The sequence below is a fragment of the Panthera pardus genome, unplaced genomic scaffold (assembly GCF_024362965.1).
Source record: "Panthera pardus isolate Hobbes unplaced genomic scaffold, ASM2436296v1 HiC_scaffold_17, whole genome shotgun sequence".
Lineage (NCBI taxonomy): Eukaryota > Metazoa > Chordata > Mammalia > Carnivora > Felidae > Panthera > Panthera pardus.
In genome coordinates this window covers 134,378,350-134,403,221 of record NW_026526732.1, presented here as the reverse complement: position 1 = coordinate 134,403,221, position 24,872 = coordinate 134,378,350, and the positions used below count along the sequence as shown (strand labels likewise).

At 36.0% G+C, this 24,872-nt stretch overlaps 1 protein-coding gene across 3 annotated transcripts in view; it reads right to left on the bottom strand.

Moving 5' to 3' along the window:
* EXOC2 (exocyst complex component 2) overlaps positions 1-24,872 on the bottom strand; it is a 280,017-nt gene that overhangs the window by 182,196 nt on the left and 72,949 nt on the right. For 2 of the 3 annotated variants that reach the window (XM_019419920.2, XM_053904947.1), the window contains exons 5-7: positions 20,195-20,308; positions 18,324-18,448; positions 8,519-8,599 (exon numbers count right to left, since the gene is read on the bottom strand). In XM_019419920.2, coding sequence (XP_019275465.1) covers positions 8,519-8,599; positions 18,324-18,448; positions 20,195-20,308 — 320 coding nt within the window. The remainder of the gene's footprint in view (positions 1-8,518; positions 8,600-18,323; positions 18,449-20,194; positions 20,309-24,872) is intronic. The other variant, XM_019419921.2, reaches the window with a different exon arrangement.

The window sequence follows — 24,872 nt, the reverse complement described above, 5'->3', positions numbered from 1 at the left end:
AATGATAACACCACAATCCAAAACCTCTGGGACGCAGCAAAGGTGGTCACAGGAGGAAAGTATATAGCAATCCAGGCCTTCCTACAGAAGGAAAAATGATCTCAGATACACAACCTAACCTTACGCCTTAAGGAGCTGGGAAAAGAACAGCAAATAAAACCCAAAACTAGCAGAAGACAAGAAATAATAAAGATTAGAGGAGAAAATAATGCTGTTTAAACCAAAAAAAACACAGTGGAACAGATCAATGAAACAAGAAGCTGCTTCTCTGAAAGAATTAACAAAATTGATAAACCAGTAGCCAGTTCAAAAAGGAAAAGGAAAGGACCCAGTAAATAAAATAAAGAACGAAAGAGTAGACATCAAAACCAAAACAGCACAAATAAAAACAATAATAAGAGAATATTATGAGCAATTATATGCCAATAAAATGGGCAATCTGGAAATGGACAAATTCTTAGAAACATATATACTACCAAACTGAAACAGGAAAAAATAGAAAATTTGAACAGACCCACAACCCGTAAAGAAATCAAACTGAAAATCAAAATCTCCCAAAAAAACAAGAGTCCAAGGGCAGATGGCTTTCCAGGGGAATTCTACCAAACATTTAAACACCTACTCTCTTGAACCTGTTCCAAAATAGAAATGGAAGGAAAACTTCCAAACTCTATCTATGAGGCCAGCAGTACCTTGATTCCAAAACCAGAAAGAGACCCCACTAAAAAGGAGAACTATAGACCAATTTCCCTGATGAACCTGGATGCAAAAATCCTCAACAGGATATTAGCCAACCGGATCCAACAATACATTAAAAAACGTATTCCCCACGACCAAGTGGGATTTATACCTGAGATGTAGGGCTGGTTCAATATCCGCAAAACAAGTAACGTGATTCATCAGATCAATAAAATATAGGACAAGAACCATATGATCCTCTCAATAGATGCAGAGAAAGCATTAGACAAAATACAGGATCCTTTCTTGATAAAAACCCTCAAGAAAGTAGGGATAGAGGGACCATACCTTGAGATCATAAGCCCTATATAAACGACCCAATGCTAATATCATCCTCAATGGGGAAAACCTGAGAGCTTTCCCCCTAAGGTCAAGAACAAGACAGGGATGTCCACTCTTGCCACTGTTACTCAACATAGTATTGGAAGTCTTAGCCTCTGCAATCAGACAAAACAGAAATAAAAGGCATCCAAATCGGCCAGGAAGAGGTCAAACATTCACTCTTCGCAGATGACATGATACTCTCTATGGAAAACCCAGAAGATTCCACCAAAAATCTGCTAGCATTGATTCATGAATTCAGCAAAGTTGCAGGATATAAAATCAATGCACAGAAATCGGCTGCATTCCTAGTCACCAACAATGAAGCAACAGAAAGAGAAATCAAGGTTTGAGCCCATTTACAACTGCACCAAAACCCATAAAATACTCAGGAGTAAATCTGAAAAAAAAAAAAAAAGAGGTGAAAAATCTATACACTGAAAACTATAGAAAACTTATGAAAGAAACTGGAGAAGACACACACACACACAAAAAAAAAAAAAAAAAAAAAAAAAAAAATAGAAAAGATTCCATGCTCCTGGACAGGAAGAACAAATATTGTTAAAATGTCAATACTACCCAAAGCAATCTACATATTCAATTCAATCCCTTTAAAATAACACCAGCATTCTTCACAGAGCTACAATAAACAATCCTAAAATTTGTATGGAACCAGTAAAGACCCCGAATAGCCAAAGCAATCTTGAAAAAGAAAACCAAACCAGGGGGTATCATAATCCCAGACCTCAAGCTATACTACAAAGCTGTAATCATCAAGACAGTATGGTACGGCACAAGAACACTCAGATCAATGGAACAGAATAGAGAACCCAGAAATGGACCCACAAACGTATGACCAACTAATCTTTGACAAAGCAGGAAAGAATATCCAATGGAATAAAGACAGTCTCTTCAGCAAGTGGTGCTGGGAAAACTGGACAGCGACATGCAGAAGAATGAACTTGGACCACTTTCTTACACCATACACAAAAATAAACTCAAACTGGATGAAAGACCTAAATATAAGACAGAAAACCATCATAATCCTCGAGGTTAAAGCAGGCAAAAACCTCTTTGACCTTGGCCGCAGCAACTTCTTACTGAACACGTCTCCAGAGGCAAGGGAAACAAAAGCCAAAATGAACTACTGGGACCTCATCAAAATAAAAAGCTTCTGCACAGCAAAGGAAACAATCGGCAAAACTAAAAGGCTACTGACAGAATAGGAGAAGATATTTGCAAAATGACATATCAGATAAAGGGTTAGTATCCAAAATCTATAAAGAACTTATCCAACTCAACACCCAAAAAACAAATCATCCAGTGAAGAAATGGGCAAAAGACATGAAATGAGACTTCTCCAAAGAAGACATCTAGATCGCCAACCGACACATGAAAAAATGCTCAACATCACTCATCATCAGGGTAATACAAATCAAAACCACAATGAGATACACCTCACAACTGTCAGAATGGCTAACAGTAACAACTCAGGCAACAACAGATGTTGCCGAGGCTGTGGAGAAAGAGGATCTCTTTTGCACTGCTGGTGGGAATGCAAGCTGGTACAGCCACTCTGGAAAACAGTATGGAGGTTCCTCAAAAAACTAAAAATAGAACTACCCTATGACCCAGCAATTGCACTACTAGGCATTTATCCAAGGGATACAGGTGTGCTGTTTCAAAGGGACACATGCACCCCTATGTTTATAGCAGCACTATCAACAATAGCCAAAGTATGGAAAGAGCCCAAATGTCCATTGATGGATGAATGGATACAGAAGATGTGGTATATATATATATATATACAATGGAGTATTACTCGGCAATCAAAAAGAGTGAAATCTTGCCATTTGCAACTACATGGATGGAACTGGAGGATATTATGCTATGCGAAATTAGTCAGTCAGAGAAAGACAAATATATGACTTCACTCATATGAGGACGTTAAGAGACAAAACAGATGAACGTAAGAGAAGGGAAACAAAAATAATATAAAAACAGAGGGGAACAAAACATAAGAGACTCTTAAATATGGAGAACAAACAGAGGGTTACCTGAGGAGTTGTGGGAGAGGGGATGGGCTAAATGGGTAAGGGGCATTAAGGAATCTACTCCTGAAATCATTGTTGCACTATATGCTAACTAATTTGGATATAAATTAAAAGCAAAATAAAAATAAAAAATCAACATGAGGTAACACCTTATATTTATTTACACAATGCTATCTGTCAATTCTATCTCAATAAAGCTGAAAAGATAGCAAGAAAAGTCACTGTGGCACTGTACACTAACCAAACTATCTCCCTATTGATCTTATAACCTTAATAATGAAAAAAAAATTAACTGTGCCAGGAACTGTCATCTATAAAAACTTGACATATAATTCTAAGACTGTCTCATAATTTCAAGTATGTTTATTTAAACATTATAGTTTCTCTTATTTTGAAGAGAATAATTTCTCTTATTTGGTCCTTTTCATGGCACTGACCCTTGAGACCATAGATCATAGAAGTGATTTTAACCTACATTCTCTGCTTGATGTAAGTTGGGGTGAAGGTGGCTGGAAGGAGTGTTCCTCCAACACACACACATACCACAACACAATTTATTCCAGGAATAAGCAAGTTGAATGAGATTAGAAAGGGAAACATTAAAGTACCTCACAATTTAAAGTTACTTTAATATGTACACTTAAATTCATAGTAAAACCAGGACCATAAAAAGACCTAACAACCTACCCTATGTGTCTCAGTTTCTCTTAACTGATTACAGAAAATGATCAGACACAGTGCTATCTATAACATGATATTACATGAACAGCACCATTACCAATAGCTTATGCTTATTTAGACAGCCATAGTTGGTACTGGAATTCTATAGTGCCACTGAAAGTACAGAGAACTGGAATCTGGGGGATAAGAAAAGAGCTCCATACCACTCCCAGGAGCCAGTTGTTCCCATGTCCTCAACTTCCATTCAGTAATCCCAAATTGACAGCTTGAAATCAATCATGATGGGAATATTTACACATTGGAAAGGCTAATATTAAGGTTATTTTTCTTTTTCCTTTTTTTTTTTTCTTTTCTGGAATGCCAATAGTTAAATGTGTATCAGCTTACCTCTGAGTAAGTCAGTTCCTTTTTTACAAACTTGGCTGGATACTCCTTAGTGTTTTAAGTTTTTGTCTTTCTTCTCTTAATTTTACACATAAGATTTGGGAGAAATCATTCACTCCCATTAAATTCAACTATTATCTCTATGTTAGTGACTCCAAAATCATATATACCTCAAGATGTTGGTTAGCTTAAGACTAATCTTTACATAAATGTGACACACACACACACACACACACACACACACACACACTGGAATGCTACTCAGCTATAAAAAAGAATGAAATATGGCCATTTGCAACAGTATAGATGGACCTTGAGAGTATTATGCTAAGTGAAATAAGTCATACAGAGAAAGGCAAATACCATATAATTTCACTTATATGTGGAATCTAAAAACCAAAACAGAACAAAACAAAACCCAGAGTAATCAATAAAGAGAATGGATTGATGGTAGCCAGAGGGGCAAAATGGGTGAAGGAGATCAAGAAGTCCAAACTTCTAGGTTTTGTTTTTTTTTTAACTGTTTATTCATTTTTGAGAGCACATGAGCAGAGGAGGGGCAGACAGAAGGGGACAGAGGGTCCTAAGCAGACTGCGCTAACAGCAGCAAACCCAATGTGGAACTGGAACTCATAAGCTGCAAGAGCATGACCTGAGCCAAAGTTGGATGCTCAACCAACTGAGCAACCCAGGCACCCCACAAATTTCTACTTTTAAAATAAGTCATGGGGATATAGTAAATGGTATGGGTAATATACTCAATAATATTATATTTTTTAAAAAGATTATATATACTTACACTAAATGTATAATTATTTTTTTTAATGAATACTCATCACAAAGAAGTTCCAAAGATAATTCAATCGGCCTTGGCTGTTTTAAGGGGATTCTATGAGAGCATTTCTTATGACATCCCAGCATCATCTTATGGGACTTAGTCCCTAAGAGGAACCTTAAGGATTTCCCTTTGAGTGAACCCTGACAGAAGAGCTAAGGAGGGCAATAATCAGGAGCATGTCAGCTTTAGGGAACTTGGGACATGGGAACTAGACTGAGTCTGGGAAGACAGCTAGTCAGACTTTGACAAGAAGGACAGTGGAGGTGGACAATCAACTCTTAGACCCTCAGTTTACCTGCCTTTGACAAAAGCTAGGAAGTGGCATCCCACTCCATGAATGAAGATGCCATTGAGGAAGAAAAAAGATTTTAGCATCTATGGATCCCTTATAATCTAAAGAGTTTTGGGAATCTTTTGTGGGTGGTATAAAAACATACTAGACATACAATATGGAGTGCTTGCTCTATGTAAGGTGCTTGCTATTCTAAAAACTTTGGAAGACTTCTAAATTCTTCTTAATTATTCTAAAAATATGCATTAATTCTTAACTCAAACTTGCTTATGTTCCTGTAAGACAGGCGTTATTCTTTTTTTTATCACACCCAATAAATTAATTAACATTGATTCAGTAATATTTAATATATAATCTCTACTTTTTACTTGCTCCCAAAATATCTTTTATATCTTTAGATGTTTTTGTTTTCTTTTAGTTTATATCCAAATTAGTTGGCATATAGTGCAACAATGATTTCAGGAGTAGATTCCTTAATGCCCCTTACCCATTTAGCCCATCCCCTCTCCCACAACTCCTCAGGTAACCCTCTGTTTGTTCTCCATATTTAAGAGTCTCTTATGTTTTGTTCCCCTCTGTTTTTATATTATTTTTGTTTCCCTTCTCTTACGTTCATCTGTTTTGTCTCTTAACGTCCTCATATGAGTGAAGTCATATATTTGTCTTTCTCTGACTGACTAATTTCGCATAGCATAATATCCTCCAGTTCCATCCATGTAGTTGCAAATGGCAAGATTTCACTCTTTTTGATTGCCGAGTAATACTCCATTGTATATATATATATATATACCACATCTTCTGTATCCATTCATCCATCAATGGACATTTGGGCTCTTTCCATACTTTGGCTATTGTTGATAGTGCTGCTATAAACATAGGGGTGCATGTGTCCCTTTGAAACAGCACACCTGTATCCCTTGGATAAATGCCTAGTAGTGCAATTGCTGGGTCATAGGGTAGTTCTATTTTTAGTTTTTTGAGGAACCTCCATACTGTTTTCCAGAGTGGCTGTACCAGCTTGCATTCCCACCAGCAGTGCAAAAGAGATCCTCTTTCTCCACAGCCTCGGCAACATCTGTTGTTGCCTGAGTTGTTACTGTTAGCCATTCTGACAGTTGTGAGGTGTATCTCATTGTGGTTTTGATTTGTATTACCCTGATGATGAGTGATGTTGAGCATTTTTTCATGTGTCGGTTGGCGATCTAGATGTCTTCTTTGGAGAAGTCTCATTTCATGTCTTTTGCCCATTTCTTCACTGGATGATTTGTTTTTTGGGTGTTGAGTTGGATAAGTTCTTTATAGATTTTGGATACTAACCCTTTATCTGATATGTCATTTTGCAAATATCTTCTCCTATTCTGTCAGTAGCCTTTTAGTTTTGCCGATTGTTTCCTTTGCTGTGCAGAAGCTTTTTATTTTGATGAGGTCCCAGTAGTTCATTTTGGCTTTTGTTTCCCTTGCCTCTGGAGACGTGTTCAGTAAGAAGTTGCTGCGGCCAAGGTCAAAGAGGTTTTTGCCTGCTTTAACCTCGAGGATTATGATGGTTTTCTGTCTTATATTTAGGTCTTTCATCCAGTTTGAGTTTATTTTTGTGTATGGTGTAAGAAAGTGGTCCAAGTTCATTCTTCTGCATGTCGCTGTCCAGTTTTCCCAGCACCACTTGCTGAAGAGACTGTCTTTATTCCATTGGATATTCTTTCCTGCTTTGTCAAAGATTAGTTGGTCATACGTTTGTGGGTCCATTTCTGGGTTCTCTATTCTGTTCCATTGATCTGAGTGTCTGTTTTTGTGCCAGTACCATACTGTCTTGATGATTAAAACTTTGTAATACAGCTTGAAGTCCGACAAGTCACATTAAAGTTACTGAAATAATAATTTTTTTAGAGGTATCATGGTTTGATGACAATTTTCCCAGTGAAAATAGCATCCATGAGTAGAACTATCTTTCCAAGACCATAAAATGTCTGACTATGCTCATATAGAAATAGCTTTAATAAATGTTTATTTGGGTTGAAGTCAGAATATATTAATTTCAACCAAGCTGGTGATGGTTCTCAGACAAAAACAAGGCAAAATATCAAGGCAAAATAATAACAACAACAACCACAACCCTCCCCCAAAAGCACCAGAAGGAAAAATATTTAAAGTGCTGTTAAACTCACAAATTTAGGATAAAATCAAAGTACTCAAATTCTACTACCAAGGAAAGCCTATATCAAATTAAAGCTTCATTCCAAAAACTACTTTATCAGGGATCCCTGGGGTTTTAAAATAGATACTTACAGAAAAGTTCAGAAAGTTACACTCATAGGAGTAAACTGAGCTAGAAGTACAAAACTAACTCAGTATCACAATCTTGCATTCACAGAATCATTATAGATATGATGTGAAGGTTCTTAGATGTTTTAGTTATTATTAGTCCTATTTCATGAGGAAATCATTTGCTATACTTACATTTAAAAACAAGGAGATTCTCCTGGACATTATTGCTCTTTGTCAAATGTTTATTATATGAGTGAAAGAGGGTAATTTACTTTTAAGCTACTAATATTACAATAGGGATCAATTCATCTGATTATTTTTTTTCCAGATCATTAGGGTAAATAGCTGGGAACTAGGATGTCGGGGGGGGAAAAAAAGAAATATAAGAGGAAGTGGATGGGACCCAAAACTCTGTACATTATCAGTTTCTCTTGGCATACAATTTTAACAAAATGCCTCAGAGTTAGAAACACTCTTAAATATGAAGCTGCCTTAACTCACTTTGGAAAAAGGCATGCCATAGATAAATAAATGACATGTAAGCATATGTCATTCTAGCAGCTAATATTATTTATATTAACACTGTCAGATACACGAAGATGTTTTTCAGATTTCTGGTCAATGACAATCCTGGCTACTGCTTCAGCACCATTTTATATTTGATAATGCTATTTATATATTGGTCTCTTTTATGGTAGCAAGTTTCACTTCTTAAGAAGCATATTGGCTTATTTTCAAATTATGATTTCTTATAAACAAAATGCAAACAGAAACAGAACATTCATTTTCAATGTTTTTATTCCCCTTTATATTTATTAATTCATTACTATTCAGAAATAAATATTAAAATGCAACTCACTGTCTTGTTCTGTGAAACCAGGTCAAAGAATTATATGAAAGCTTGTTATAAAGTCCATAAATAGTTTTGGGTAGGAGGATAAAACTTACTGTTCAGAACATTCTCCAGTTTTTGCGTCATGGATCCTTCTACTTTTTCCGTTCCATCCGCTTCTAGCTTTTGATGGATAGCTAGAAAAAACATCTAGTTAAAGTGTGGGCTATTTTAGTGGGTGGGAACACATTACATCAAAATGACATTTTTAAACAACTTTAAAAACAAAAAAAGGTCATATTATTTTCACTGCTGGAAAGAAGCACAAACATGCAAAAACTCTGCAAAGTAACCAGCAGACACCAGTCTAAGTTATTCACAGATTAACACTATTAAAATAGTACATAATACACATACTCAAATCATCTGATAATCCAGGCTAAGTGGTAAACACAGTTAAATTAAAAAAGAAAAATGAGATGTAAGTAACTAATATCTTTGATATTTGGCCACCGGAAAGTCATTTTTCTTTCTCAGTTTTACCATCTGCAAAACAGAAATACTAGTATTTGAAGTCTACCAACCTCAAAATATTTCATTTCAGCCTTGGACATAAAATGGCAAAATACATATCATTCATGTTCTATTCATTCTGTTATTACTTCCTTGGAAGTTCTCAAGAACTATCTAGTAATATCTAACAATATATCAATTTGTGGATATACAAATGACATTGGTGTTTTTTGCTACTGATATATGTCTGCATGGTTCTGATACACATTATGAAAAATAACTTTATATTTAAAAACTGCTTTACCTACTAGAGGGTAGGTTTTAAACAGAGCAAATCAAGCTCATCTAGGTAAAGTATTAAGAAAATTTACAAAATGAAATAACCAAATTCAATTTCAAATCATAACTGTGACATAATAAAAATAATAAAATTAGAAAGGCAAACATTAATTGAGCCATGACCATAAGTTAGGCACAATCATAAATTTCTAATGAATATTGTTCATCTGGCAGGAAGTCAATGAGGCATGTTCTAATATTTTTATTTCATAGATGAGAAATTACATGGCTCAGTGATACTAAATAAGTTGACCAACTTCACAAAGCCAAACCCAGAATTTGAACTCAAGCTGTCTAGTCTCAGAACAAAACTTCACCCCATACTGATTATATGCACAGGCAAGCGATTTAACCTGTGTAAGCCTGTTTTCACATTTATAGAATGAAAAGGATAGACTTACTATGTTAGTTGGGAACTGCATTCAGATACAAATAAAAGATATCTCTCTTCCAAATAATAGCTGCTAAAACACCCAGGATTTTATTGTTTCACATAACTTCCTTTGGCAAAAACTCAAATGTAAAATGTGTAACTCCAAGGGTTTCACAGCCAGTACAATGAAATTACATCACTCTTACAGTCCTTATTCTCCAACATTCAAATAGCATGTCAAACTCTTCTTAAAAGGAATTTACAGGTTCTGCCTCAACCCATCAGTCAAGCATGGTAGATTTGAGGGAGTGGGGGGTCTGCTTAAGAAAAAAAAAAAAAAAATGGGGGCGCCTGGGTGGCGCAGTCGGTTAAGCGTCCGACTTCAGCCAGGTCACGATCTCGCAGTCCGTGAGTTCGAGCCCCGCGTCAGGCTCTGGGCTGATGGCTCGGAGCCTGGAGCCTGTTTCCGATTCTGTGTCTCCCTCTCTCTCTGCCCCTCCCCCGTTCATGCTCTGTCTCTCTCTCTGTCCCAAAAATAAATAAAAAAAGTTGAAAAAAAAATTAAAAAAAAAAAAAAAAAAAGAAAAAAAAATGAAGTGTTTTGTTTTAATCAATCACAATTTGATTTGTTTCCTTTGACTCATTGATTAGAAAATTCTGGGCAAATTCAGTGTTCAAATGCAGTATAAAAATATTCTCAATGCATAATAACATCTATTTCTCTCCTTCTTTAATTACTTCCTAATTTTGATCCTGCCTTTTTTTTTTTTTTTTTTTTTTTTTTTAGAGAAAGAGAAAGCACAAACATGAGCATGAGCTGGGCAGAGACAGAGAGAAAATCTTAAGCAGACTCCATACTCAACACAGAGGCCCAATGCAAGGCTTGATCCTACAACCCTAGGATCATAACCTGAGCCGAAATTAAGAGTAGGATGCTCAACTGACTGAGCCGCCCAGGAGCCCCTGCCCATTTTTAATACCTTTTTTAAAGCAATTTCAAATTGTGTTTGAAATTTATAAACAGAATGCTTCTGTTAGAGAAACACATTCAGAGAGAGAAAAAGAAATACATTTTGAAAACAAAGTCAGCCAGTATATTCTTAATTGTCTTGGTTGATTCAGGAGTGAAAAGAAAGTTATTTAATGCTCCAAAATTGGATTATGCAGTAATAGCAACATAAAATGTTTCCACATATTAAAACCTAAACTTAACTTGAACTTGTTAAATGGAAAAGAACTTCCCTATCTTTAAAGAAAAGAGATAAAAATGCCCAAATATAAAAAATAGAAACTAAAAAGACTACTCACACTATTTATTTAAATGCTGGTGTAATTTTCTGACAATCTTGCTGCAAAAGAATATATGGCATACATTGCATTTTATTAAGGGGGCATTGCAAATGGTTCTTCCATGGCAATAAGATATTGCATTTTACAGTAGCCTTGCTTCAAATGTTGCTTTCTAAGTCAAAACCGTTAAAAACCATGCAGCCACATTTCTGTTGCTGACAAAACCCATCACTGATCAGCAGGTCAAAATGAGGTAAGTCTGGCTCCCCTCAGCTCAGTTTACAACCTTTTTATGCTGACAAAGCAGCTTCCTGCCACCCATCTCCAGCACAGCAGAGTCACTGTCAAGCTGTCAGCCAAGCATGAGGACCAAGAGACACTGGATCTGATAAAGGCAATCCTATTTTCCAGAAAATTAAACCAAATAACCCAGTGTCTGGTTCACTTGACCTTTTATTTTCTCTAAAAACATTTTTAAACAGTATAACTCAATAAGCAACTTGGTACATGATCACAGGTTTGTTATTGTTTCTAATCTATTAAAACTTAAATATGTGAAACAGTTGCACACCATAAAATTGTATTTGGGAAACAAAAAAGTATGTATATAAAAGTTCTATTCAAAGAAAATTCAGAGTTATAAAAAGACTGCCTATTGATTCACTGAAATTTGTTTTATTTAACTCTCTAATTAAATATGGACATCAAATTTGCAGATTTCAATTAAAAAATTCATAGCATTTGTCCATACATTTATATAATGCCATTATTAAATGAGGCACTAGAAATGATACGTGCGTATAGGCAATGTCTGTAAGATTTAATGTCGGGTACACTGTGATCTACACACTCTAACCACTATATATTACTACTAGCCTATATGAGACAGGAATATTCAAACTAGGTCAAAGACTAGCAAACTATTTCTTTTCTTTTTTTTTTTTTTTTAATGTTTGTTTATTTTTGGGAGAGACAGAGCACGAGCAGGGGAGGGGCAGAGAGAGAGGGAGACACAGAATGCGAAGCAGGATCCAGGCTCTGAGCTGTCAGCACAGAGCCCGACACAGGATTCAAACTCATGAACCGCAAGATCATGACCTGAGCCCAAGTCAGATGCTTAACCGACTAAGTCACCCAGGTGCCCCACCAACTATTTCTATAAAGAACCACATAGTAAATATTTTAGGCTTCATGGGCCACATAGGGCCTCTATCAAATATTCTACAACTGCTTCCCTCTTTTTTTTTTTTTTTTTTTTTTTCCTCTCAAACAAACCTTGAAAAACACAGCCATCTTTAGTTCCTGGCCTGTACAAAGACAGAAAATGGCCAATCTGGCCCACACACCAACCTCTGAGGATAATATTTACTAAAATAGGAGACTTGGAAGAGTTAAAATGAGATCTCTTAAAAATTTAAATTTGTAAAGAACTTTTCAAACATTTAGTTTTTACTTACACCAAATTTTTATGAGTGGCTAAATTATATAAATTACATTTAAATAGGCCAGGTAATCTGTGAATCATTTCCTCAGTTACACTGGGAAGAAAAACAATAATGAAATAATTGTGACTATTACATAGAAGGCTAATAGGTATAAAGGATTCTCACTTAGATAACTGGATCCTAGACAACCATATCTGCCTAAATAACCTTCAGATACCAACAGACACTAACAACAGAATGTGCCAAAAAATCAGTTATGGCTACACTGTCTCAAGTAGCAGCAACAAAAGTAACATGGGAGGGAAGGTCAATTGTGTATCGAGCACCATGTGTTATTTACTCTGCTTTGGGCCTCTTAGTTATTCTTTAGCATAACATGAATAAAAATAATTCATACAGTTTTGGTCCATAATTGTCCTCAAAAAAAGCAAGTGATAATGTTGGACTTGCCCATAAAAACAAGAGACCAAACAGGTGAAAAGCTCAAGGGGCAGTCAGGGAAATATTCACCAAAACAAAGATGACAATCAGAAGGCACTGAGAAGGGGTGCCTGGGTAGCTCAGTTTGTTAAGCGTCCAACTTCGGCTCAGGTCATGATCTCACAGTTCATGAGTTCAAGCCCTATGTCAGGCTCTGTGCTAACAGCTCAGAGCCTAGAGCCTGCTTCAGATTCTGTGTCTCCCTTCTCTCTCTGTTCCTCCCCCGCTCACACTCTGGTCTCTCTTGCTCTCAAAAATAAATAAGCATTAAAAAAAAAAAAAAAAAAAAAAATTGAAGAAGGCACTGAGGAAATGAAGAAGGCCTTTAATAATATGAAAAGCTCCACAAACATCACCGTGGCCTGTGAGAACTGGTGTGAACTCATATCTGGTAAGAAACTATATGTCTCATCAAGACTTCAAAGGATTGAAGGGGCGCCTGGGTGGCTCAATCAGTTAAACTTGATCTCAGCTCAGGTCTTGATCTCAGGGTCATGAGTTCAAGCACTGTATTGGGCTCTGTGCTGGGTGTGAAGCCTACCTACAAAAGAAAACAAACAAACAAACAAACAAAAAAGTACTTCAAGACTTCAAGGGATTAAAAGAGAATGGCAGGGTGACTGCCATGGAAAAGTAACACAAGATGCTGGGAATATCTTTGCAGAACATAGTAAAGTAAAAATTACAATAAACATACTGAGGTTAACACTGGAAGTTATACCAGATACACTAGTCAAGTTCTAATTAAAATATTTATGGATACACACATGAAAAAAGAACATTGACAACAGCATAAATACTTCAAGATAAATAAAGGCCAGACAAGAGGGCAACAGCCACTGTTTACCTGACTGGGATGGCCTGAAAAACACCCTTGGATACATATCAAACAGTCTACTTAATCAAAAAGAAGAACACAGATGATACCAAAAAAAAGAAGAGTAAGGTGTTTATTTATACTCTGTCATCTCTATCTAGCCTAATTCTGACACAACACATCTAATTTTTTTTTACAACTATCCTCAGGACTATAATTCTGCTCCCCCATTTTTCTTACTCCCTTCTCTTTACAATATTTAGAGACCACATTTCCTAACACCCAGTATGGCAGGAAACAGAAGGAAACTAGTTGAGGCATACTACTACTGGGCAGCATACTGAAAAACAGAAAAGGTACTGGGTACCATATAGGAGAGCAGAAGGAAAGGAATAATATTTTTATACAAGGCCATTCAGAAACAAACCATAAATGATAGTTGACACAACAAAAGAAAAGTGTTGAAAACCACAGATATGGGTCTACAGATTCTAAAAGCTTATCAAGTATTGGGAAAAATGAATAAAGACAAGACCTACATTCTAACATATCCTGAAAGGCATTTGGTTTTTTTAATTCAAGTCGAAACAAATATATCTTTTAAGCATTTAGGGAGAGAGAAAAACATCAATTCATCTATAAGTAATAAAGAATTACACTGGCTCAGGACTTCTCTCTGTAACACTAAAAGATACTGGATCAATGTTTTCAGAAAATAATTCTGTATGAAGCAAGACACATTTCCAGATATGCAAGAATTCAAAAGCTCTAGCACAAAACATATATCCCACTGTTCAAAAAATTCAAGGATAGAAAAGATGAAATGTAAAATGACTGGCAAGAAACATTAAAGCCAATTAAATTTATGTGAATAGATGGTAAATTTTAATTAACTGTGGTAAATGTGTTATAAAATGAAATACAAAAACAAAAATAATTGAGAAACATAATAATGAAATGGAAAAGAAAAGGTAAAATAAAAAGCTATGTCTATAACTCCAGATTAAATTAAGACCAGAAAAAAAGGAAAGAGCATGAGAAATATAGATGTCCTGAACCAATGTTATACACAACAGGAGGCAAAAGGCAACCTATAATAGAATTTAAAAATATTTCTTGCCAATGTGCAACAACATGGTCTATATAGCACAGAAGGAAAAATCAAAACCGAAAAATATAATAGAACAATAAAAACGAAAAGACAAAAATGTCAGTTAGGATAAATGTATATGGCTTAAATTTTTCTATTAAAAGGCAAAGACTCCCAAACTGGTATAAAAATATAAAAATTCTACCATATGTTGCTTACAAGAGAAATGCCAAAATCAAAATTTCTAAAGTTTAAAAAGAATATGATGTATAATATATTAGGCAAATGCATATATAATATTTCATATTAATATAATCGTATACTAAAGAATTTAATCTTATCCAAAAAGAGGTCTGGCCTTTGTCTTTAGCTTCTGAGAGGTTACCTCTAAGCTTTTCAAATTCTTACCTGATAAAAGTATCTTTGTTTACTTGGGAGCCTTGAGCTATACCAGATAGTGTAACAACGTAATTTACAGTGAAGACTTTGGGTCACTCCATATCAGCTTGACCTCCAGAGGGACCTCTAGATGGAGGTCAGCCATTGGAGCAGTCAACTACGTCTATGTGACAGAGCTCTAATAAAAACTCTGGACACCAAGGCTTGGATGAGATTCTCTGGTAGGCAATACTCCATGTACACTGACTCACATCATACCAGGTAAATCAACGTTGTTTATGACTCGACCGTGAGAGGGCAACTTTCACTCCATGCACAGAACTTCCCTGGACTGTGCCTCATGCATCTTCTCCCTTGGTTGATTCTAATCGATACAAATACCAATACCCACCCCACTGGGGAACCCACTTGATCCATCACAGTGTCTCTACAGGAAAAACATGCAGACACTAAAGGCCTCCTGAGGAGTACACAGTACCATATATGACCAAAAATGTTGAAAACCAAATCTAATGTCCAAATAAGTCCAAGCAATACAATGGAAACTAAAATAAATTAAATAACACCATGAGGAAATAATCAGTCAAATCCAGAGTATGGGATATCCTATAGGACAAACAGCCTCATGTCTTCAACATATCAATTACATGGGGGAAAACAAAAAGTCAAGGTAGCAAAGGTAAGGGTATTCTAGTCTAAAAGAGGCTTAAGAGACTTAAAAAAAAAAATGAAATGCTTGGACCTTATTTGAATCTTGATTTGGACAAACCAACTATAAAGAAAGTTGGTGGGTAAATGGGGAAATTTGAGTATGACATGGGAATTAGAGGATATTGAAAAATTACTGAAACTTATTTTGGCTGTAATAATAGCATTGTGGTTATGCAGGTAAATGTCCTTATTTGGGTGGGAACCATATACTAATGTATATAGGAGGGAAATGTCATGGCACTTTAGACTCACTGCTTGAGATCAGCAAAACACAACCAACCTCAAAAAATATCACTGAATCAAGTTTGAAAAAAATTACTAACTTAAATCTGACAGTTATACAGGGGTGACTGTACTATTCTACTTTTAACATGTTTGATTATTTTTCAAAACAGAAAAGTAAAACAGATTACCTGAGCAAATAATTTATTAGTTCTTTCAATGTATTAGCTCTTTCAAATTTCCAACTGATAATTCCTACTTTACATAACCCATCACATAGTACCTACATATATACACATACAGATTCAAATGCTTCTGTAAAACACTAATACCAAAACCTGACCAAAAAAGCATTTCAAAAAACTACAGATCAATTTCACTTAAGACTATAGTCAGAAAATTTTCTAAAGAGCTACCAACAAATCAAATGCTACAGTATATTAAAATAATTACCCAAAGGAACACTCTAAAGAGTAAAGGAGGTTTCTAGCATACACAATTGAATATACAATGCAACTCCAATTTTGTAATATGGACTCATATAGGCCAAGAGCAAAAAGACCAAAAGAAAATACATCAAAATGTTAATGTAATTATCTTTACAATGGTATTACAAGTAGTGTCTGTTCATTACTTATTTACTGTCTTTTCGTAATATGCATTTCATTTACATTAAAACACAGAAAAGCTAGATATGTGTGTAGCTAAAATCTTGGAATTTTATTATTAAAATCACTTTCTATATGTTATAGAGTTACCTGCTTATATGATTAAGCAATTGGTCAGAATTATCTTTGTTAAATGTTAAGTTACCAATATACTTAGGTGAAATAATTTTAAATACAATCATTTCTGAGAACTGCTAATCACCTATGGCAAATTATTATTTGCATAGCTACTAGGGAATTACTAACCTAATTCTGCTTGATAATGCTAAACTCTGTTCATATATGCTCAGGTTTCTATTGTTAATATAGTAACATTAGTAACTTAAGACAGAATATCAGTAAGTACAAAGAACGAAAGAAAAGCATCCCACCAAAAAATATAGGGCACAGAGTGTTTATCAAAGAAAATTATCTAATTTCTGTTCCCCCTAGGCATTCACATTTTGCTCCTTCAAAAACCTAACTTCTACCTGGCAAGGAAAGAGCAGTATCAGATGCACATTAACTTCCCAGAAGTCATCTATGCTTGTTTGACCCAGGAGAAGGGTTTTAGAAACAGTAACAGGATGTCTGTACTTTAAGAATACAAATTAATAAAAAAAAATTAAGTCTTACTGAATTAAAGGAAGTGTGGCTTCTTAGTCTACACTTAAAAGTGCTTATGTGCAGGTACTTAGTTATAGGTATCTTTGTTTTTAAAAAGAATTAGGCTAACTTTTATTAATATTTTTTACTAAACAGTAATTTGATTTCTATTAATTAAACATGATTTTAGGGGTGCCTGGGTGACTCAGTCAGTTAAGCATCAGACTCTTGATTTCAGCTCAGGTCAGTGAGATGGACCCTGCATCTGGCTCTCCTCTGACAGCACAGAGCCTGCTTGGAATTCTCTCTCTCCCTCACTCTCTGCCCCTCCCCCTGCCCAGCAGGCACACATGTGTGCTCTCTTGCTCTGTCAAAATAAATAAATAACTTAAAAATTAAATAAATAAAGTTAATTTTAGGTGAGAAAAAAACCCTACCCAACATCTTTTCCATGATATGTCTAAAACTATGCTATATCTATTTAATATACTTGCTCCCCCATATAAAGATGACAAAATGGATGGTGGACATTTAACTATTGTGTATGAGGCTCATGGGGTGATAGCTGAAAAGAATGACACATTATCATCAGTCCTTACCACACACCAAACACACAATGGATCACATTTACAGAATTAGTCACATGTGTAAGATATTGATGGGTATAAGAGGATTTTTTAAAATTCTAGAATTTTACCTATTGGGATTTAGTTTCTTATCAGCCCTGGAGATTGGGCATTGTGGGAAGGCAAAGTAGTCTCCTATTTCACATATGTACAATGGGTCAACAAAAGCCTCAGAGACAAATATTTAAAGTACCAAGCCTTCAAAGAGATTCCAGCCTGGTCTGCAACAAATATTTATGGCACATTTTAGATCTCTACTTTTATAAATACAGACTGAATGTCACACCCTGTAAACACTCTGCAAACACAGTGTTGGGTTTCTGTTGTGGAAGCCCCAGCAGATGGCTCTGAGGGTCACCTTACCTGAGAGGGCATCCTGGGCTTCAAAGAAAGTACTAAGACCTCCTTTCACATATGCCAAGCTGCCTTCACTTTTCTTGTTAGCCTGTCTCTTCAGGTTGGTGACTGCCATTTTAAGCTGTTCAAAACTGAAATGAAATTAAGAAACCAAAAGTTTGACACTCCTAAAAAGCAAAAAAGAAATCAGATAATGCATTAAATGTAAAATACAGAAGCCTAAGAAAGACATAGATTGACACAAGATGTAACCAGATTAAAACAAAAAGCTTTCAAATTCTTACCTACATCTAAACCTTTTTTTTTTTTTTTTTTTTTTTTTTTTTTTAAGAGAGAGTGCAAGCAGGGAAGAGGAGCAGAGGAAGAGAAAGAGAGAAGCTTAAGCAGGCTCCATGCTCAGTATGGAGTCCGACACGGGGCTCAATCCCACACCCTGGGATCATGACCTGAGCCGAAATCAAGAGTAGGACATTCAACCGACTGAGCCTCTGAGGCACCCCTGCATCTAAACCCTTTTATTATAAATAACAAAATTACAGCAACTATAAAACAGATCTGTAGCCCTCAAATGGTCATTGCAAATGTCAGACCCTTAAGAAATGAACATACATATAAATATTTCTATAAGTAATATGTATCATGTATATGATTTGCCAGGTAAGGAGTCCTGAACATCATGTCCCTTTGCACAGACTTAGATCAATGCAGTGGTTATCTAAGTTATCTAAGGCAGAACTCCTCTGTATGTTCATTTCTGTGTCCTACATCAAAATTAACCGTATCATGATTCACCACATCAATATCCAGTCCTCTGTCATTAACAGTGAAATTATAGAAAAACCTGGGGGGTGGGAGCGGGGGCGGTCAACTCAACAATTTAAATAACTAAAAAGACCAAAATATTTTATCTCTACATCTCAAGCAGAGAAAATTGGTAGATCTCTATATTTTTTTATTTCCAGCTGGGCTAAGAAAATCTGGCTGTAAAACTTTGAATATATTATTGAGTGCCATGATAGTCCTACTCAGAAAACAGAGATGAATTCTGAAATACAGTAATAGAAAAAGCACATCCGTGATGTAAAATTAGAACCATCTTCTGCAATTAAAGATTTGACATTCCCTTTAAAAATGTATCAGGATTCTCTCTCTCTCTCTATATATATATATGTATACACACACACACACACACACACACACACACACACACACACACACACACACCAATGTTTCCTCATGTTTTCTAATGGTTTTGACTCTAACTGGTGAAGGAAAATTTTCTCCTAAGGTGTATTTTAACAAATTAACTTTTCAGGAATGTAAATCTTTAGCAATAAACCATTCATTTATTCAAACACTGTTACTAAATTTAATTGCTGCAAAAAAGTTACAAACCTACTCTTATCAAGAGTGTGGCAAAATGTAATTAGCAGACAATAAGGAGCACTTTAATTTGGATATAAGACCTTGACTATTTTTGGCTAATTTTAAGGCAAGTCTTTGCAAAATGATAAATCAAATCATCTTCCTTTGCTCTATGGTCAGGAAAAGAAGTATGTTTACTATTTTACACCAGGACTTGAAAGTTTTGTTATTTGAATAGAGAGAGATCACATCAGTTTAGGTACCCAGCTGAGACTCCACAAAGTTTTAATGGGTTGCACAAATATGAATCATACAGAAACAAGATAGCAGGAAATAAGGGACTGCTAATTATTAACACCATTTCATAAATAGGAGAAAAGATAACCTGAGATATTCATGAGCTCACCCAAAGTCAAAGGGCTCCTACGTGGCAGAGGCCAGCCTAAATCCCTTTGTATCATATAATCCTATTAGGTACAACCACATGAAACAATAGTCCAACATCCACTGACCTGGTAGTTGAGTGGTTTTCTATAAGATACCAAGCAGCTGAAAAATTCTCACTTGTAAAATCAGCACTCATTCCAGGGAACAGCATTTCTAAGTCCTTCTGGGGAAATTTACTTCTAAGGGAGAAAAAAGATTTAAAATATACTTCAAATGCTATTACTACAATAATGTAACAGACATCCTAGAGTACCTAATGTAATAAACAGGACTACAAACCATTAAAATTATACATCTTACATTATGGAGTCTATATTTACATGTGTATACAAAATATATTTCCTACACCTCAGCTCATTTCTTATTATATAAACTTTATGTATATGTAAGAAATTAGTTAAAATACAGAAATTACATCAATATAGAATTTAAAGAGGCTGAGTTGATACTTTATGATATCTATCCAAATATGCAATCATTCTCTATTCAATGAATAAAAATCAAAATTTGTATACACTGAAATTTAAACATTAGTTTGTTAAAATGGTTTTTGTTAAAGACTTATATGAAAGTTGTTTTAAAACGTACTAAAGCCTATTAATAAAAATTAGAGCTAATTAATAAAATAATTATATTTATACTTCTATGTCTATATCTAGAATAATTTTAAGAAAAGCTTATAACAGGCAATCCCCTATCTGCAGCTGACTTTATTGCCTACATTTTTAAGGTCAACTTCCGGATCATTTCATTTATGTATCCATTCAAATAATAACTAAATACTACTATAGTTCAGGCTCCATGCTGGAAGTCAGACAGTTGTATCTAAGAGCAAAAGTAGTATGGGCAAACCCTGTTATGGGCTTATGAGCTAGCAGCCCTCACCACCTCCCCAACTCTTCATCTGTAGAGGATAAAGTCCAAGTTCTATAGTCAAGTCTCTCCATGATTCAAAACTGCTTACCTCTCAGGACTCATTTCTGCTCATCTAATCCTCAAAACTGGGAGATTCAGTAACTTCAAAGGGATTACACTTTCTTGCACACATCATGTTCATTTTCACTTCACTCCTCTGATCTTGGTGTCCTTTATGACTGAAGTGTGGTCCTCAACCCCATACACTGGATAAGCCAAACTCATGGGACATGGACGAGACACAGCACTGTTTTATAGCCCAGTGTATTCAGGGATGTGGGGAGCCATTTGGAGGGGGGGTGCAGAATTATCACCACCCTGTAAGAAAATGTGAGCAGGTGCAATGACTTCTACTCACTCTTATCTGAGAGAGACTTGATTTCACATTATTATGAACACAGCCTCAATTCAGAAATCACATAGTGTGGTCCAAGATCAGCACTCCATCTTTACCAACAACAACTCTCTGATGGAGCTCCTTGACTTACAAGTGACCTTACATACAACTTACAATGGCCTGGGGCCTACTCTCTAGTGAGGTGCTCATCTTGTCCCAAGAAACATCTTTCCCAGGGCAGACACCTCTACTGTCTATGTGCACTGTTCCTGTGCTCTCAGGTGCCAGGACCTCTGTTTCACAAATGCAGGGAACACTCCATGGAAGCCACACTCCCCAGTTATGAGTTAAGAAAAGCAGATGTTTGTCATACCTCCCCTTCACAGCCTAGCACAGCTCCTGTCAAAGAATCTCATAAACTCTTCCCCTTCACTCCTGGCTCCCTTCATCCCTTCATAGTCCCTAAAAGGGCAAGAGATGCAAAGAGCAAAACCAGTTCTCTATGATTTCCTTTGTAAACCCTACACTTTAATCTAGAATCCAACATCTATTTGTCAGTACGTCAGTCAATAGAAAGAGACCCACTTTATTTCCTATTACACTTACCTTTCTCACTATGACATTTTCTTTCTTTTTTTTTTTAATGTTTATTTATTTACTGGGTGGGGGAGTGCATGTGGGGGAAGGGGTGCTGGGGGCAGAAGGAGAGGGATAGAGAGAATCCTAAGCAGGCTCCGTGCTGTCAGGGCAGAGCCCAATGTGCGGCTTGTCATGACCTGAGCTGAAATCAAGAGTCAGATGCTGAACCAAGTGAGCCACCCACATGCCCCACAATGTTTTCTTTTTTAATTAGTGGGGAAAAAAGCCTTGTTTAGCACTACAGTAACAGACAAGATAAAATGAGACTTTAAGAGAATCATGGACATCAAGCTGGCATTACCTCAGTAATCAGTAATTCAGAGAGTAAGTCAATCTCACAGCATTCCTCACTGGCTCCTAAAGTTAGATTATAGTCTGAATCTTCTTGGGGTGCATATGTGTTCCAAAAGTTTGTTGGTCATTTTTACCAGACAGAATCTCTGAGAGGACTCTGGAGAACTCTGCATTTTTAGAAGTTTATTTTGATTTGGATTCTTCTTGCTGGTTTGGTACTTTACTTAGTAATAAAATCCTGTCACCTTGGGAAGTTTTTCTCATTTATAAATAAAATGTACATCATGACTCCAAGTTAGAACTTTGGGGCAATATAATGACTGAGTTGAAAGGGCTGAACCCTACCTAAGTAACTAAAAACACTTCCTTATGATATGCATAGTCCATACCCCCTAGTTCTACCTTAATTGGTGGGCAGTGTCTGTCTAGAGTGTTGTGTCAAAGATCATATGTCTAAACTGGAAAGAACAGCATAATGAATTAGTGGGGTCTGTCTATGGTGTGAAGGAAAAGTACATGGAGAAATGCCTAACATTTTTTTGTCAACCTTACTTCTTTTTGACACTTAAACTGGTATTCTATGTAGTCCTAACACTTTGCTTGTTCAGAAAGTTGAATGATCTTAACAGAATCAAAAAGTACTACAGAATCATCTGATATCAACTAAATCCCTACTATTAACATTCTTTATGAATTATTCAACTATGTGAAATCCTCTTCTAACAAGGGTCAGTTCCAAACTCACAGATTAAAGACACAGCTAACAAAAAAGCAGCAAAAGGGGACTCTGAGAAGGCAAACTGAACTTTACCCTTCACTCAAGCCCTGTAGTTTTATTATGGTTGCATGGGTTCCCTACCCATAATCAGAGCAGAAGTGTGAAGAGGGATTAACATCAAAAAAGGATAAAAAAAATGCAGACACAAATCCAAAAAATACAGCAGTTGTATGTATTGGTGAAATGGCTGAGACTACATAGTTCCCATGGGTTTGACATTAAATCACGCTTAACATAGTTAGTTTAAAAAAAAAAAAAAGAAAGAAAAACTGTTATTTGTCTTTCTCTGTGTGGTATAATGAAATCAAGGTCCATTCATGTTGTTGTAAATGACAGGATATCCTTCTTTCTCGTGGTTGAATAATATTCTACTGTACATATATACAACTTTTTCATCCATTCATCCATTAATGAAGTTAGGTTGCTTCCATACCTTGGCTATCGTGAATAATGCTGCAATGAACATGGGAGTGCAAATATCTCAATATCCTGTTTCATTTTCTTTGGATATACACTTAGAAGCAGAATTTCTGGGTCATAACGGTAGTACTATTTCTAATTTTTGAGGAATCTCCATACTGTTTTCCAGAGTGGCTGCACCAGCCACTTATAACTAATAAAACAAAATAATGTCTAGAGGCGCATGCGCACACACACATGCACACACACATGCACACACACACACACACACACACACACGCAAAAGCTAAAGAAAACATATGTGAGGGGTTGGATGTATTAGTTACCTTGATGGTGGAAATCCTTTCACAATGTATACGTTTATAAACTCATCAAGATGTACACTTTAAATATCTTACAAATTTATCTATCAGTTATGCCTCAATAAAGCTGATGATGTGTAAAAAAAAAAAAAGAAAAGAAAAAACAACCTTGGATACACACAGCACATATGAAAAAGGTCACATCCTAAACAGTTAAAATGCTTAAACTGGTGATACTGAACGATGTAAATATGCAGCTATCTACAACTTCCCATATTTAAAATTCATCTAATTCTTACACTTCAATATTTTTTGGTGTTTTATTTTTGGGGGGAGAGACAGAGCAAGAATGGGGGAGGGGCAGAGAGAGAGGGCAGATCCGAAGCAGGCTCCAGGCTCCAAGCTGTCAGCATAGAGCCTGATGTGGGGCTCGAAATCGTGAACTGCGAGATCATGACCTGAGTCGCAGTCGGGCGCTCAACTGACTGAGCCACACAGGAGCCCCTAATTCTGACATTTTAGAAACGTGTCATTTACACTGTACTAAACTGTTATTTCAACAAATATAAATAAACTTGTCTTATCACAAGATAAAAGACTCATGTCTGGTAAGGCTCTAGGAGGTGAACCATTAAGAAACTCTCCTACTCCAGGACACCTCCATATCTCCCTCCTCCTCAAGAGGGAGCAGAAATGGGCCTGGCCACATTATTAATAGCGGAGTTTTTTGGTGATAAAGAAAAGCACATGGGACATGGCCAGGCTTCCACAGGCTTTGCACCCTCATCTCCTCAATCATAGGCACATCATGCCACTGGAAGGGCAAGGGTGAGAGGAAGAGAGGGCAGATCTTGAAATGGAGCTTTGGAATTAGTATAAGTGGTAAGGAGGCACTTCGGATATTTGGAACTATGTGCTACTAGCCTCTACTATGTAGGCTATGTGCTTCTACTAGAGAATTCTATGCTGAGATATGAAGCATTAATCTACCTACTAGTATCTCATTTCTCATGTACTATACTATTATTTCTCATTCACATAGCTTCTTCAGGCACCTA